The following is a 15,814-nucleotide window of genomic DNA, read 5'->3' as shown; positions in this document are numbered from 1 at the left end:
CCCACAGGATGCAGAGTGCACTGAAGACCTTTGCTGTGGATGAGACCTCCGTGTCGGGCTATATCTACCACAAACTGCTCGGTCACGAGGTGGAGGATGTGATCATCAAGTGCCAGCTGCCCAAGCGCTTCACAGCACAGGGGCTGCCTGACCTCAACCACTCTCAGGTTCTCGTCATTCTGAGGGTGGTCAGGGCCTGGCACAGAGAGCTGCTATGTGGGGGCCCCGGGGCATCTACGTCCTTAACGGCCACTTGTATCTGAAGGTTTACGCTGTGAAGACTGTGCTGCAGAGACCGCTGAGCCTGATCCAGGGACCACCAGGAACAGGGAAGACTGTGACCTCGGCCACCATTGTCTACCACCTGGCACGGCAGGGCAACGGGTAGGGGACCGAGGGCCTGGCTACGGAACATCTTGGGAGGGTTCCCTGCTTGTTGTGTTTTACATTGTTTTTTGTTAGGTCAGGCCTCTGGTTGCTTTTAACAAGCCAGTCTGGTGCTCCTACAGCTGCGCTGGCACTGGTGGGCTCACCCCGGGGTGCTGTGCTATGTGTACCTCAGCTTGGAAAGTCTTCACTGTGAGACGAGGAGGGTTGAGGGTGAAGGTCTTTTATTAGCAGTGCTTTGTACCAGTAGAGTGAAAGCTGGGTAGGGACAGGAAGCTCTGGACTGACTTGAAGTTTTAGTGTCTTCTGCATTGTGTCCTTCCTAGCTTTATTCTTAAATTGAGCTGTCTGCACTGCTTATGGTTCAACACAACAGTCTTGGCACTTAGTATTTTGTGAATCTCCTCTGCGTGAGCACTGAGACGTTCATTTGTCTTATGTTGAAGGCCTGTGCTCGTCTGTGCTCCAAGTAACATAGCTGTGGATCAGCTGACTGAGAAGATCCACCAGACAGGACTGAAAGTCGTTCGGCTCTGCGCTAAGAGCCGTGAGGCCATCGATTCCCCGGTGTCATTCCTGGCCCTGCACAACCAGATCAGGAACATGGATAGGTGGGTGTCATCAGGTACCCCGCTTCAAGTGAGAGGGGTGGGTCTCTTCTCTGTGGCCCTGACACACAGTCCTTCATGCCCCCTGACATGCCCCCATGCTTCCAGCATGCCAGAGCTCCAGAAGCTGCAGCAGCTCAAAGACGAGACTGGGGAGCTGTCGTCTGCTGATGAGAAGCGATACCGAGCCCTGAAGCGCACAGCTGAAAGGGAGCTGCTCATGGTGAGGGCCTGGGCCTTAGGGCATCTGGGCATACGATGGCACTTTTAGTCAGGTTGTTACTTGCTTTTGGAAGAAAGCTTAGATACCCCATTTTGTTTGCTTTCTGAAAACACACAGACATGATTTTTGAGTAGTTTTGAGTAGTAGTTTCTACTCCCTGCCAGGCCCCTTGCTACTGGGAGCCTGGGACCCTGATCAGCATCACCCCCAGTGGGTGGCTATTTCTTGACAAACCAGCCAAAAGTGGATCCCAACCCAGCACTTGTCCCCTGGCTCTGCACTGCCCCTTGGAGGCTGTCTAAAGCACTAAGCCATCTACACTGAGAGCTTTTTCTGTGGTAAGTGGTGGTAAGGCCCCACCACTTTAGATCTTAAAGTTTCCTATCACTGCAGCCTGGACAGTGATCACTGTCTAGGAGAGACAGCTTGTTTTCATGGCTGTATAGAGAGAAGGGACCATAGTGGTGTTCTGTCCTATCCTGCTTGCCTGCCCCTCCGGGGCTGGTAACATGTACTGTTGTAGGTTCCTCTGATGTCACACACTCTTCTTCCATAGAACGCAGATGTCATCTGCTGCACGTGTGTGGGTGCAGGAGACCCCAGGCTCGCCAAGATGCAGTTCCGCTCCATTCTAATCGACGAGAGCACTCAGGCCACAGAGCCAGAGTGCATGGTCCCCGTGGTCCTTGGAGCTAAGCAGGTGGGCCCCGCCACTTCCATTGTGGTCTTGTTTGAAAACTGGTTGTACATTCTCTCTTGTTCCAGTTATCTATAATTCTTAGTGCTGGAGGTTTGGGTGTTTTAACGTCCTTTGAGGCTGTGTAACACCCTGGCAGAACCCAGGGATGCGTGGTGAGCCCTTTTCGGGTTCTTTTTGTGTGGGTCCTGAATGCAAGTCTGAGTGTGTTTCTTGTCTGTGGTGGGCAGCTTTCCCATTCCCAGTCAGTATCTTACTATTGGACTTGACATGGCTGGGGCGCTATGTGGACCCCAAGCCTCTGTCTTCTGAGAGTGGACATCACAGCTCCTTCATATTTGAACCTCTCACCTGTGTGGGCCTCTCATAACAGCTGATCCTCGTGGGCGACCACTGCCAGCTGGGCCCTGTGGTGATGTGCAAGAAGGCAGCCAAGGCAGGGCTGTCTCAGTCGCTGTTTGAACGCCTGGTGGTGCTGGGCATTCGTCCAATCCGCCTGCAAGTCCAGTATCGGATGCACCCTGCACTCAGTGCCTTCCCATCCAACATCTTTTATGAGGGCTCTCTGCAGAACGGTGTCACTGCAGGTAATACTTGGCAGGGGGTGGGTGGGGGGTATGGGAAACCTTCAGTCAGTTCCTTCTTGAGTGGCTTCACCTAGCAGCCACTTGTATGTGGGGGGCACTTCTGAGAGGCACTGTGGTCAGCAGGACAGCATGTCCATTCTGGAGTGTGGGGTAGCCAGTTCTCAGAGCCCATACCCCGGGCTCCATAAAACGGGGGGGTGGGGGGGTGGAGAGGAGAGACTCCTTTCAGAGTGATACTAAACTGGCAGGTACCCTTCACTGTGCTAATGCTGACGGTGCAGAAACAGTTCTGGGGGTCAGTGGGGACCTCAGCATGAGTCTGGATGGTGTCACCAGATTGGTGTGTGTCATCACTGCCACATGCTCATGGCAAGCAGCACCCTAAGTACATATCTTTGTGACACTGGTGGTATGCAAGGTGCTTGAACAACATGTCACAGATGCAGTGATTGTTTAGAATGGGGTGTATTTGTCAGGTGTTTTCCTGGAAACAAAGCAAACTTGTGGCTTCAAGGAAAACAACTGACAGTATTTATCACCAATGATAAAATCCAAGGACTCAACAAAATTAGTATTTTAGAAAACTCATGTCCCCTAGGATGAGCTGACCAAGTGTTCCAAATGCTAAGTGATTTTTCTGATGAGATTGAGGTGGTGACAAAGTTTTGAGTCAGGAAGTACTTCTCATCTCAAGAGCCAGCGAGCATGTTGCAAAAGTCACTCAGGTCAAAGGCTGTCCAAAGCGCAGGATTTCAGCTTTCAGCATAGACCTTAAGGGCACCTCCCAGACCTTTGGTGGAGAATCAAGTGAATCCCACAGTTGTGGGAAAGGCTATAAAACATGTCACTAGCTCACAGGAGCAGATCCCAGTGAGCCAGATTGCGTAATAAATTGTACAAATTCACTGTTTATGTTTTAGTGGAAAATACGATAATTTTTTAAAGGTTTTATTTATTTTTAGAGGGGGGGAGAGAGGGAAACATCAATGTGTGGTTGCCTCTTGAGCACCCCCTACTGGAGACCTGGCCCGCAACCCACGCATGTCCCCTGACTGGGAATTGAACCAGTGACCCTTTGGTTTGCAGGCCGGCACTCAATCCACTGAGCCACACCAGCCAGGGCGAAAATACGGTAATTTTTTTGTTTAAAAAAACCCCTAAAGTTAATACGAAACGGGCTTGTTTTTATTTCATTTTTGTTTTGTTTTGTGATTTCCTTTTTTTGTAATGGATCTTTTTTTTTTTTTTTTAATTATAAAAAACCTCTCTCTCTCTTTTTTTTTTTTTTAGATTTTATTTATTTATTTTTAGAGAGGGAAAGGGAGGAGTAAGAGAAGGAGAGAAACATCGATGTATCTCATTTTGCCTCTTGCTCACCTCCAGCTGGGGACCTGGCCTGCAACCCAGCATGTCCTGACTAGGTATAGGTATTTCAGTTCGCAGTCTGGCACTCTCAATCCACTGGGTCACACCAGCCACGGCTAATTAAAATTTTTTTAATTTATTGATTTTAGGGAGATGAAGAGAAAAACCTCGATTTGTTGGTCAACTTACTTATGTGTTCATTAGTTAATTCTTGTGTATTTTCTGACTGGGGATCAAACCCACACACTTGGCGTGTTAGGACAACGTTCCAGCCAACTGAGCTACCAGGCCAGGGCTAGTGGACCTATTTTTTTTTTTAATTTATTATTTTTTACCCTCACCTGAGTATATTTTTTATTGCTTTTAGAGAGGGGAAGGGAGAGAGAAAATCATTGATGTGAGAGAGAAACATTGATTGGTAGGCGCCCCAGCTGGGGATCAAACCTGTGTCGTCAGTCTGTAGGAACAGGATGACATTCAGCCAACTGAGTCACACCAGCCAGGGCCTAATGGGTCTATTTTTAAATGAAGTAATGGATGTTTAAAATTTTTAGGTTTTAAAAGAGTAACTATCAGTAGATGGAAACAGTAACTGTTTTGCCTCTTCAGCTCTGTTCAGAGTGTACAGGGGCCCTGAGACTGGTATTTGAGAGCCACTGACTGAGTATGTTGTTAACTCCAGCAGCCCCACTTTACACAGATGAAGAGGTCGACAGCACGCCCATCCAGGGCCACGGAGTTTCCATGCACGGAGGTCCTAGGTGTTGCTCCCGCAGTTCTCACCATAGGTGTCCTTACCACAGTTCTTAGGATGCTACTGAGCTATTGGATGCTGGGGCTAGGACAGGCCAGGTCATAAGGAGCTTGTTGTGATTCTCCAGTGTGGTTGGCATTCATTGGAAAGCTGCCGCTTAGCCCTAGTTCAGACAGAGACGGTGGTGGCTCATTGCTGTGGAATCAGTGCCCAGTGTATGATAGCACCCAATAGTATATATATTTTAAATATTTTATCAATTTTTAGAGGTGGGGAAAGGGAGGGAAAGAGAGAAACTTTGATGTGTTCAAGAAACATCAATCAGTTGCCTCTTGAATGCCCCCAGCTCAGGGCTGGCCCCCAACCCAGGCATGTGCTCTCATCAAGGATCGAACTGGCAACCTTTTGGTGTACAGAACAATGCCCAACCCACTGAGCCACACTAGTCAGGGCCACTTAGTATATTTTTTAAATTAAATTTTTAAATAAATAAAAATTTTATTTATTTATTTTAGAGGGGGGAAGGGAGGGAGAAAGAGGCAGAGAAACATCAATGTGTGGTTGCCTCTCAAGGATCCCCTGTACTGGGGACCTGGCCTGCAACCCAGGCATGTGCCCTAGACTAGGAATTGAGCCAGTGACCCTTTGATTTGCAGGCTGGCACTCAATCCACTGAGCCACACCTGCTAGGACTATTTCTAAAATTCTTTTGAAGTGTGAAAAAGCATCCAAACTCTAAGTGTTGTTCAGCTTAGTGTGCTTTCACTAAGTGAACACACCTGTGTAACCAGCACCTGCCCAGTCTCCAGGATCCCTTGTATAGGGGGTAGTGCTGCCACCCAGACTTGCTGATACAGAGCATTTCGACACCACAGAGATTGGCAGGTGGTACAGACCAGTCCCAACCCCATTGGGCATTAGTTTGCCAGGAGCCCCTAGACTAACAGGCCACTGCACTCACCGGCTGATCTCTGTTCTCACTTGAACACTAGCGATGGACTTGACCTCATTTTCACCTTGAGATGAAGGGTATTATTGTATGTTGACATTGGGTTGTTGTGATGCAGAAATAATAGTTTCCTCACACTGATACACTGGTTAGATATAGCTCCTTCAGCTGGGTCTGTGACCAGACAGGTTGCTCAACATTGTCATTCACAAAAGCCAGTTGTAGGGGCTTCTGGGTCCTGTGGGGACTATAGTAAAAATTCTAGAAGGAAACAGGAGAATGTCTTCATGGGGGTGAGTGTAGATTTCTTAAACTAAGTATGGAAAGTACTGACCAGCCCTGGCTGGTATGGCTCAGTGGATTGAGTGCTGGCCTGAGAACCAAACGGTCACTGGTTAGGTTCCAAGTCAGGGCACATGCCTGGGTTGTAGGCCAGGTCCCCAGTAGGGGGCATGCGAGAGGCAACCACACACTGATGTTTCTCTCCCTCTCTCTCCCTCCCTTCTCCTCTGTCTAAAAATAAATAAAATCTTTAAAAGAAAGAAAGCACTGACCAGTGAGGCATGTCGGGGAGTGAGTGGTTCTGTTGTGTGCAAAGCTTCACTCAGTCCTGGCCCCTTGAGCAGAGGGCCCATTCCGGTCGCCTCTGGCTGTGTTTTCCTTCTATGACGAGAAGTGTTGCCTCTTTTCCCTCCCCCGTGACAGCGGATCGAGTGAAGAAGGGGTTTGACTTCCAGTGGCCCCAACCTGATAAGCCAATGTTCTTCTATGTGACCCAGGGCCAGGAAGAGATAGCCAGCTCGGGCACCTCCTACCTGAACAGGTAAGCTGAGGTTTGCCCACCACAGCAGCTGGTTTTGGTGGCAGTTTGGCCAAACTGATCAGTGCATATAACGCTGGGTAGCAATTGCCCCCCTCACTCTGTTCTGTTCACGTTTCTCAGCCCACAGCATATTCTCATTTCGCTTTCCAGTGTAGTTTTTATGTTAAGCAGATGTTTTTTGTGCCCATGTGTGTGAACTTTTTCTGTTCTCCGTGACTCCCTCGGTCCAGGACAGGGTGGCCCATCGTGGGCATAGCTGCCCCTACGCCTCCCACAGCCTCAGGTCTCAGGAGCCCACAGGTGCAGCCCGAGAACTGAACACCTGGTTTCCTTAGGACGGAGGCTGCAAATGTGGAGAAGATCACCACGAAGCTGCTGAAGGCAGGCGCCAAGCCGGACCAGATTGGCATCATCACGCCTTATGAGGGCCAGCGGTCCTACCTGGTACAGTACATGCAATTCAGTGGCTCCCTGCACACCAAGCTATACCAGGTACGAGCTCCATCCTACTCTGCCAGGCTGGCCAGGGAGGTTTGCGTTTGATTGTTAACCATCTTTTCTGCCCTCGCCCTGCACATCAAGGGTCAGGAATGTGGGCCAAGGTTCATGCATAAAAGTGTTTTTCTCAGGATACTTTCCAGATCAAAACTTTAAAAGGCTCCAGAGTTGCCCAGTAGGGCTGTAATTTGTGCTGCCAAGTAGGCAGTGTTTTGTCGTCATCAGAGCATGGCCAGCTCTTGGGGGGTCAGCACCTGGGTAAAGTGTCCAGGTGCATCTGTCATGAGGTTGCAGGGCAACATTGTTATTTCTCCATGTGGAAATGAACCAGAATGGAGGGTAAGGTCTCTGACAGTGACACGTAACTTGGGGAACAGTGTTGGGTTTTCTGTTGAGCAATTATGCTTTTTATTATTGGGAAACAAATGACTGCAATGAAAAACACAACCAAAGAGGGAAAGCCAGGAGAGCAGGTCTGTGAACAGAGCTGCTGGGTGGGATTCAGTGGTGCATTTGTGCTTTGTGCAGCCTACGGGTCCTTGAGGGCAGCCTGCTGATTGACCATGACCATGTGTCTTTTGCAGGAGGTGGAGATTGCCAGTGTGGATGCGTTCCAGGGGCGTGAGAAGGACTTCATCATCCTTTCCTGCGTGAGAGCCAATGAGCACCAAGGAATCGGGTTTTTAAACGACCCCCGGCGGCTTAACGTGGCCCTGACCCGAGCGAGGTATGAGGGCTGGGTCCTGTTGAGGCTTGCATGTTGGTGGCAGATGCTACCATCCTGCTTTAGGGTTCTTCAGAGGGACTTGTGTGGGGCTCTTGGAGGGTTTGCGCTTCCTCTCATTAATAGCCTTCACACCCCAGCTGCACCTTGGGCTGGCGGCACAGGCGCGGGAGAGGGCTTGCCAATGCCTGAGATCCAAGGGCTTCAGCAGCAACTTAGAAAGAAGGGCTCACCTGTGGATTTCTGTGTCCTGGTGGTTTTCTGTGGCCTCATTTCATGAACAGTGTCAGTCTCGGGCCTTCTGACCTGAGATTAAAACCCGGGCGGGGAGGGGTGTTCCTGCTGAGTTTTGAACCCTCAGGTCTAACATTTTGGTCCTGGTTTCTCTTTGCCTCTTGGGTGTAACTCCTCTGAAATGGTGGTAACAGCACAGAAGGGACCTGGAGTACAAAGTGGCCCCCAGGCTTCCATGCCCTTCCTTTCAGGGTCTCCGTAGCTCAGAAAGCTGACTTGACGCTGCAACAGAGAAGCTAGTCTCTGAGCTGTGCTGCCCACAGGGGTGTTTGGTTTGAGCCCCTAAAAATTCACCCCCAGATAAACTGAGTGCCATGTCAGCAGCTTGTAGGGAGAGCTCCGGTGTCCGTCATCATGGGTGGGCCAGACTCTGTGCAGGGAGGCAGAGGCTGGCCCCCAGGAACTTTGGACTTGGGTTTTGAATTTGTTTAGCCTCAGACTGTTTTGCATGTTTGCTTTCCATGTGGCCCTAAACACCACACTCTTTGCACCCACACCTTGCAGATATGGGGTCATCATTGTAGGCAACCCCAAGGCTCTGTCCAAGCAACCGCTGTGGAACCATCTGCTGAATTACTATAAGGAGCAGAAAGTGCTGGTGGAGGGGCCCCTGAACAACCTGCGGGAGAGTCTCATGCAGTTCAGCAAGCCCCGGAAGCTGGTCAACACCATCAACCCTGTGAGCCTGGCTGATAGGAGGGAGGGCTTTTCCCCCCAAGCTCACGATTTAGCACCTGGCAGTGAGCAATGGCCAGTGTGGCCTGTGGCAAGCGTGCGCATGTCAGTGTGTGAAGAGGAGTAGTGTGTGCTGGCCCCCCACACCAGTGTCTTGAGGGCTGGGGATGTATGGGATGCTAAGTCCTGGGGGCATCTTGGAGTCAGACACAGGTGGAGGGGTACAGTGCTGCTTGAACTGAAGCCAAAGATCGAATGTTGAGCATCAAAGGCCAGGTCATTGAGAGAAGGGTGATATTCCTCACTTATCCAAATCCTTCGCAGGGAGCCCGCTTCATGACTACAGCCATGTATGATGCCCGGGAGGCCATCATCCCAGGGTCAGTCTATGACCGGAGCAGCCAGGGTAAGTCCTCTCTGTGGGAAACGGGGCCAGCACTGGGAATATTGACCCTTCCCACGCCTGCACTGCATCCGTCCACAGAAACCTATCTGACAATGAGTTCTTCCCTTGTCTGAGATCAAAGAGTTGGTCTCTGGCAGTTCCTAAGAACAAGATGTTTTTAAATAACACAGCTCTGCCTATTTGCCCCAGAGCTCCACCCCACCTGCCCTGTGCTCCCCTTTTCAATGGGAAGTCACACCTGCAGTTCTTCTAGGTGGCCTGCAACCTCTTTTCAGGTTCTGCCTCCATGAAGCCTCCACTTGCTGTTCCAGAACTCAGAGCTGGGTGCATGTCTAGTCTGTGTGGAGTCTCGGTGTACCCTAAGGCTGAGTCTGACCCTTGCTGCTTGAAACACCTCCTCTTGCCGAGCCCGTGTGTAGACGGCTCCTGCTCACCCCCCAGGTCCCTGTTTGCTTGGACCCTTCCCCACCACTGTGCCCAGAGGCTCAGTTCAGTATCACCTGCCTGCTTTTTTGCTCTGGGCATTGTCCCCTCATGTGCTTGCTGTTTATTCTTTTTTGATCTGAGAAACATTAGTTTGTTGTTTCACTTATTTTTGTTCATTGGTTGATTCCTATATGTGCCCTGATGGGAGATCCAACCCACAACCTTTGTGTATTGGGATGATGCGCCAACCGGTTGAACTACCCGGCCAGGGCTCACTGGCCATCTTGAGGGCAGGTGTACCCCGGCCCCTCCTCTATGCCATATATCTTGGGGTCCCCCTTTCTTTGCCATAATTCCTGGGGCCACTGGGCTCAGATTGCAGACAGTGTTCTCTAGCAACAGCAAACGTCTCACCAGCACATCCAGCAAATTGCTGTGTAGCTGAGAGTGTCCAAGGCCCATAGTCCTTCCTGAGTCCTCAGGGGCCAACTCAGAAGGCCATGCGCTCAGGTCCTGGCCCCAGGGACCCTTGCCTTCAGCAGATCCACTGGTCTGTGTCGTAGGCATTCTGCTGTTTTGTGTGTATAGTGTGCATGTGGTACGATCATAAAATTTGGCACAAAAAGGACTTTTTATTTGAAATACTGTGTGGTAGTTCAGTTTCTCTGGTTCATAGAGTCATGGTTTCCAGAATCCCTTGGGAGAAAAGCAGGTTTCCCAAGCATCATCTCTCAGCAGGTTGGAAGGGGACTGACAGAATCTGCAGCAGGTGGCTCTGTTGTGGGGACACCCCAAGAACCACAGGCAGAACAGTAGCAGAATGGGACAAGCATTCTACTATGGGCAGAATAGCTGACTGGGGGTGGGCAGCAGGCTCACCTGGACACAGTGGGGAACTCGCCATTCACCCTGTCTTACAGGCCGGCCCTCGAGCATGTACTTCCAGACCCATGACCAGCTCGGCATGATCAGTGCCGGTCCCAGCCACGTGGCTGCCATGAACATTCCCATCCCCTTCAACCTGGTCATGCCACCAATGCCGCCCCCGGGGTACTTTGGGCAGGCTAATGGGCCAGCTGCAGGTGAGCAAGCGCTAAGAACCTTGAGCAATATTGCTTGTCTGTGAGGCTCAGACCTCCTTCAAGGAACCCTGGACACTGTCTTTCAGGTCGGGGCACCCCAAAAGGTAAGACGGGTCGTGGCGGACGTCAGAAGAACCGGTTTGGGCTTCCTGGGCCTAGCCAGACGAACCTGCCCAGCAGCCAGGCCAGCCAGGATGTGGCATCGCAGCCCTTCTCTCAGGGGGCCCTGACGCAGGGCTACATCTCCATGAGCCAGCCCTCCCAGATGAGCCAGCCTGGCCTCTCCCAGCCTGAGCTGTCCCAGGTGAGCTGGCCTCGCTGAAACTGGCATGTTACACCTGCAGAAAAGTTAGCCAGCCCAGGGTGCCCTCCACACACACCTCCCCACCGCACAGCACTTGCCAAGGACTCGGGGGAGGATGGCCTCCTTTGTGACTACCCTCAGCAATGGGACTGTGGATCTAGAATGTCCCATCCATGACACTGCCCCTTCAAACAGGCCTGGGTCACCTGTCTCGGTGATGTAAACAGTGGGTTTTCTGTTACTCAGGCTTGAGGACCACTTTTTTACATTCTTCTCTGGGCTGGGGAAGGGTTGGACACACAACAGGTTCTCAGGGATGGGAGCTAGTTCGCTGGCTGCTCATCTCCCCAACTGTGTCTTTCAGGACAGTTACCTTGGTGATGAGTTTAAGTCCCAGATCGATGTGGCGCTGTCGCAAGACTCTACGTACCAGGGGGAGCGGGCATATCAGCATGGTGGAGTGACGGGGCTGTCCCAGTATTAGAAGGCAAGCCAACCCCAGAGGCGGGCCGGGACCTGGGTTGTGGGAAAACTGGGGAAATGTGGTGGGAGTCTCAAGTCCCCGAGGGGCCAGGTCATCATGTGACCTTTAAATTCAGGTCCCTGTGTCGTACCTTCTGCTAAGAGCCCTAGAACTCCTGAGAAAATATTATGTGACAGCCCGTAGCCTCCTGGGCAGGCAGGCAGGAAGGAAGGAGGACGCATCCCTCGCTTTGACTGAGCTCATGAGGGTGAAGGTCCTAGCTTTAGGTACCCGCCAGAGCTGTAGGTTCCCTACAGTTCCCATCCGTCTGGGTGCTGGTGCTGCGGGAGAAGGCGTGCCACTGTTTCAGCACAGGCTCCAGCCCTAGCTCCTGGCTGCCTTCCCGCTGGCTGGGAAGTCACTGGTCTGAGGGCTCCCATTCCGCTGGTGAGACCATAGGTGCAGAGAGGAAGCGGAGAGAAAGCCCCTTGCCTTCCAGGTGGGGGCAGACTCCCACCCTCTGACAGCTTCCTGCCCTTCTTCCTTCTCTGCAGGTGGTGGCAGAAGAGCTAAGCTATGTGGCTTAGTCCATCAGCATCTTACTCTGGGTAATAAAAAATAAAAATAAATGGATACCTGTTTTCCACTGCTAAAACTGAAGCACCACTGTGAGCAACAGGAGAGGGAGAGGAGCACCCGAGGGAGAGCAGCCCGAGGTAGTGAGTGCCCCCTGCTGGCACCACGGCGAGGAGACAGAGGGAGAGCGGAGGTGGGGCCGGCCCTCCGGAGAGCCCTGGAGAGCCCTGCAGCCCGCTCGCCAAGGAGGCCCGGCTCGCCATGTCTACACCTGGGTCTTCGACCAGGTGGAGGGAGGAAGACCCTCATCTCAGAGTAGCCCTTTCCTCTGTTCTTTCTTTCTTTTTCTCTTTTATTGAAAGGGGACTACGTTTTATCAGGAACAACTGGCATTTCTGTGCTGAGCAGGCTCCTTACAGCTGTGCTTGGAGAGCCCCGCCGAGGCGTGGGTACCGTCCATGCCGTCTGAGACCTCGCAGTCACGCTGCGTTTTAGAGGGTTTTCATTTAAAAGAAAATACGGTGTTTGGGGTTTTCTGTTTGTTTTTAAAAGATTATTTCAAAGGAGTACTGAAAAATATACTGAGTTCATCTCTCAAATCTTAGTGGTTGGACCTGGGAGATGCAAGAAGCTTCCAGAAACGAAGTTTAAACGAGCCACACAACGAGGTTAGGATGAACACCTGTGACGTGATTACGGCGAGGAAGATTTTTGTTTTCCGTTTAGTTTCCAGCAGCGCTTCTCCCTGTGCATCGGGGCAGTGAAGAAACGTCACTTGGGCCCACGGGCCCCACTGAACTTCTGAGAAGAAAGGCACTTCTCACACACAGTGGACTCAGTCCCCTGAAGGGCCTGGGCAGAGCTAGCCATGAGGCCAGAGGGCAGGAAAGCAGTTGTTCCTTGCCCAGTGTCTTCTTCCCCAGGGTCCTCCCTGAGGATTTGGCAAAAGACGTCAGCTAAGAAGATCCTTCTCCAGGGAGGCACCCTCAGCCCCTGCAGCCATCAGAGAAGCTGAGCGCCTTGCCCCCCTTACCCTCCACCCCACTCCCAGGTTTGAAGCCCCTCCGTCTGTGTGCATAGCTTCAATGAGTTGGGGTGGTTTCTACTTTTATTTGGGAGAAGTTTCAGAAATAAGTTGATTCTGTGCTGAAAGTGCTTGGAGGAGTTTGTCACTTCAGCTGATACAGACAGGCATTGACCTGGGTCTACATTTGGGAAATTCTTGGGGTTGGGAAAGGCCTTCTGGGGGCAGGTGTTAGTTTCCTTGGTGATTATCCAGTTGAGGGCCGTTTCCTGCCTACCCAGGTTGTAGTGACAGTGATGCCCTAGCATCCTTTCCCCATGCGCCTGACACTGGCCCTTATTCTAAAGCCTCCAGGTGCCATCTGGTAAATGGAGAGACAGGGATACACAGGCACCTTCTGGCAACGCCTCTTACTCCCATTGCTAGAGGGCGTTTGGTCCCCTTTTGGTAGGCCGCCTGGAGGCATTGGGCTTGGATAGGCTTCTGCTGCGACCCTTTGTGCCTGCCCACCTCCCTGTTCCTTCCCTGGAGTGCTCTACCTCGCTCTTTGCTGTTGGCTTTGTTCACCTTCTAGCAGCAGTTACTTTGAGTTTTCCAAATCAAGGAACATCTGTACTGAGGCAATGTCACTTCTGATTTTCGGTCAATTTGTTTTAAGCTCTTTTGTCACCAATAAAATATTAAAACAACTCTTGCCTGTCAGAGGGCTGGTAAACTGCAGGGGTGGGAGAGCACTTGGTCTGGGGCCTACTGTCTCAAGGGCATGTCTGAGAAGGGCTGGGTCTACAGACCGGGGAGGACGGGGCAGCAGTGCCCCTTGCACCTGTGCTTGCAGGGGTGGGCAGGACTCCCAGGGTCCCCTTAGATGTAGAGCCATCTGGATATAGCTCTCTAACATGGCAGATGGCGCCATTATAGGACCCTCGTCTCCACCAACCTGACGTCCATCAGATGGAAGCAGCGGTCCCAACCTGGGTGAGGAAACCCAAAGACGCATAGCTCAAACCACCCTGTGTTTATTGTGTTCCGGCTCATGCCTGTTCCTCAGCGGCAGCCGCACTCATCCACCACCATGTCCTCATAGTGCCGCAGGACCACGTTGTCGCTGTTGTCAAAGAAGAGCACAGAGATGGGTGACAGGCGCGCGGGCACACAGCAGGGCAGGCCCGTGGCACCGGGGGCAGCTGAGTACATGAGCGCTCGCAGCACGGCGTGATTGAGTGCGGGGGGCCCACTGGGCCCAGGCAGCGTGGCGGGGAGCGAGCACTGTCCCTGGCAGTAGTTGGCCAGGAAACCGCGCGGTGCAATGACCCAGCGGTGCCAGCCCACCTCACGGAAGCTCACGTAGAGCCGCCGCGCACGACAGGAGCCCCCAGGACCACCACCCACCGCGGAATCAGCCTCACGCCGCAACCGGGCTAGGGGATGGCACAGGCGCGGGTCAAGGGTCACCAACAAGAGGGAGGCTTCAGCCAGGCGCACGCAGGCGCTGGTGGCCTGGTGGCGCAGTGCCAGCACCAGGTGGAGGCTGCGTGGCACTGAGGTGTTGTGGGACCAGGCGGCGCCCAGCAGCTCAGCGCGCACTGGCGTCCCCAGCGAGACCACCGCCTGTCGGAGCAGCACCGGACCCACACCGGTGCCCTCGGCTGCCTGCGCCACGCTCAGCTCCCAGTCGCCCTCAATCCCCATCGCCGCTTCCTCTGCTGCGAAGCGTAGCTCCAGGCGGGCTCGGCTCGGTTGCTCTGCGGGTTCGACAGCAGACAGGTCAAAGACGACGGTCCACCTCAAACACTGCTCTGCGGCCGCGGGCTCCGGGATCCCGGCGCGCGTACCTAGGGAGGCCGGGAGAGGACTAGGCTTGCACTGCATCCCCACTCTCCCCCGCCCCCCACTCCCCACCTCCGCCCCCAGTGCAGTGCCGCCTGCACTCGAGGAGTTCTCGGTTGGGGAGATGGGGGGAATGTGAGTGCCTGGTGTTGAGGGTAAACCATTTGTTATAAAGCATCAAATGGTGTGAAGGAAGGGGTCGGACGGAGTGGGGGCGGGCATCACTTGCAAAGAAGACATCTGCCCAATGCAGGGTGGCTTGTCTGTGTGGGGAACACAGGCAGGGGGCAGAGATGAACCAACGCCTGGGGAAGCGGTGCTGGAGCGAGGTGTCATCTGCAGCAAGGCTTCAAATGGTGTGACGCAGCGGGAGTGGGGGAGAGTGGGGGCAGGGCTTAAGCTGCAAGCCAGGGCCTTTCCCGGGTACAAGGCGCAGCCCTGTGGCCACTCTCCCTGGTCCCCCCAGGTGTCCATAGAGATGAGGGATGGAGTACGGGGGCCCATTTTGTTCTGGGCTGGCTCCACTGGGTGGGTAGGGACCCTCGGCCGATGAAAGCTCATGGTGGGCTGGGGCGCCCAAGCAGGGGTGGGTCTCAGCCGCCCCACTCACCTCGATCCGGGATGTGGCGCACAATGTTCCCAGCAACCCCCAGCTCCTCCACGTGGCAAGGTCGTAGGGTGGCCCCCGAGGACGTCCGTCGTGGGCTGACCCTGGTCTCCTGGGGGTCCCGGCGGCGGAACAGGCGCCACATGACAGGGGGTACGGGGCGGGGCTTGGGGGCACCCTGAGGTGCGTCACGTAGCCCAAGAGCCTGGAGCAGAGCAGCGGCGGGGCCCGGGGCCACAGGGGCACAGGCCGGGGCCAGCGAGGGCAGCAGCAGGGCCGGGAGGAGGAGAAGAGCGCGGCGGTCGGGACAGCGGAGAAGCAGTGGCATCTTCCTCACAGGCGGCAACCGGACGAGTACTCAAGAGTCCGGGGTGGGGCAGGGTCCCGGGGGGGCGTGGCCTCGGCCCTGAAGCCCGGCAGGGACCGACCCAGGGGCGGGGTTTCGGAGTTGGGGGCCAGGGTCACAGGAGTGGCCCGGGCCGGGAGGGGCGGGACTGGACCAGCTGCGGGTCAGG

At 53.6% G+C, this 15,814-nt stretch overlaps 2 protein-coding genes across 3 annotated transcripts in view; one reads left to right on the top strand and one right to left on the bottom strand.

Moving 5' to 3' along the window:
• UPF1 (UPF1 RNA helicase and ATPase) overlaps window positions 1–11,920 on the top strand; it is a 33,858-nt gene extending 21,938 nt beyond the window's left edge. For both annotated transcript variants that reach the window (XM_037028891.1, XM_037028889.1), the window contains exons 10-24: window positions 8–167; window positions 266–384; window positions 834–998; window positions 1,104–1,218; window positions 1,775–1,918; window positions 2,289–2,502; window positions 6,276–6,393; window positions 6,729–6,885; window positions 7,476–7,618; window positions 8,414–8,588; window positions 8,909–8,990; window positions 10,337–10,498; window positions 10,585–10,802; window positions 11,167–11,289; window positions 11,820–11,920. In XM_037028891.1, the coding sequence (XP_036884786.1) occupies window positions 8–167; window positions 266–384; window positions 834–998; window positions 1,104–1,218; window positions 1,775–1,918; window positions 2,289–2,502; window positions 6,276–6,393; window positions 6,729–6,885; window positions 7,476–7,618; window positions 8,414–8,588; window positions 8,909–8,990; window positions 10,337–10,498; window positions 10,585–10,802; window positions 11,167–11,286 (2,092 nt within the window). In that variant the 3' untranslated portion in view covers window positions 11,287–11,289; window positions 11,820–11,920. The remainder of the gene's footprint in view (window positions 1–7; window positions 168–265; window positions 385–833; window positions 999–1,103; window positions 1,219–1,774; window positions 1,919–2,288; window positions 2,503–6,275; window positions 6,394–6,728; window positions 6,886–7,475; window positions 7,619–8,413; window positions 8,589–8,908; window positions 8,991–10,336; window positions 10,499–10,584; window positions 10,803–11,166; window positions 11,290–11,819) is intronic.
• Window positions 11,921–13,307: 1,387 nt separating this feature from the next.
• On the bottom strand, window positions 13,308–15,648 carry GDF1 (growth differentiation factor 1). The gene is made up of 2 exons (XM_037028892.1): window positions 15,303–15,648; window positions 13,308–14,697 (listed from the first exon to the last, which is right to left on the bottom strand). Exons 1-2 carry the CDS (start codon window positions 15,625–15,627, stop codon window positions 13,910–13,912), a joined length of 1,113 nt encoding a protein of 370 aa, XP_036884787.1. The 5' UTR covers window positions 15,628–15,648; the 3' UTR covers window positions 13,308–13,909.
• Window positions 15,649–15,814: the final 166 nt, after the last annotated feature.

Source organism: Sturnira hondurensis, unplaced genomic scaffold (genome assembly GCF_014824575.4).
Source record: "Sturnira hondurensis isolate 20B ecotype Veracruz unplaced genomic scaffold, ASM1482457v3 Scaffold0020119, whole genome shotgun sequence".
Taxonomy (NCBI): domain Eukaryota; kingdom Metazoa; phylum Chordata; class Mammalia; order Chiroptera; family Phyllostomidae; genus Sturnira; species Sturnira hondurensis.
The sequence above is the reverse complement of the archived record's forward strand: the minus strand, read 5'-3'. Positions and strand labels throughout refer to the sequence as shown.

Coding starts and splice junctions, on each gene's coding strand:
- GDF1 (XM_037028892.1), bottom strand. CDS start 15,627: ATGCCACTGCTTCTCCGCTGTCCCGACCGCCGCGCTCTTCTCCTCCTC. Junction 14,698..15,302: donor GCGCCACATCCCGGATCGAG/GTGAGTGGGGCG, acceptor CGGCCTCCCTAG/GTACGCGCGCCGGGATCCCG.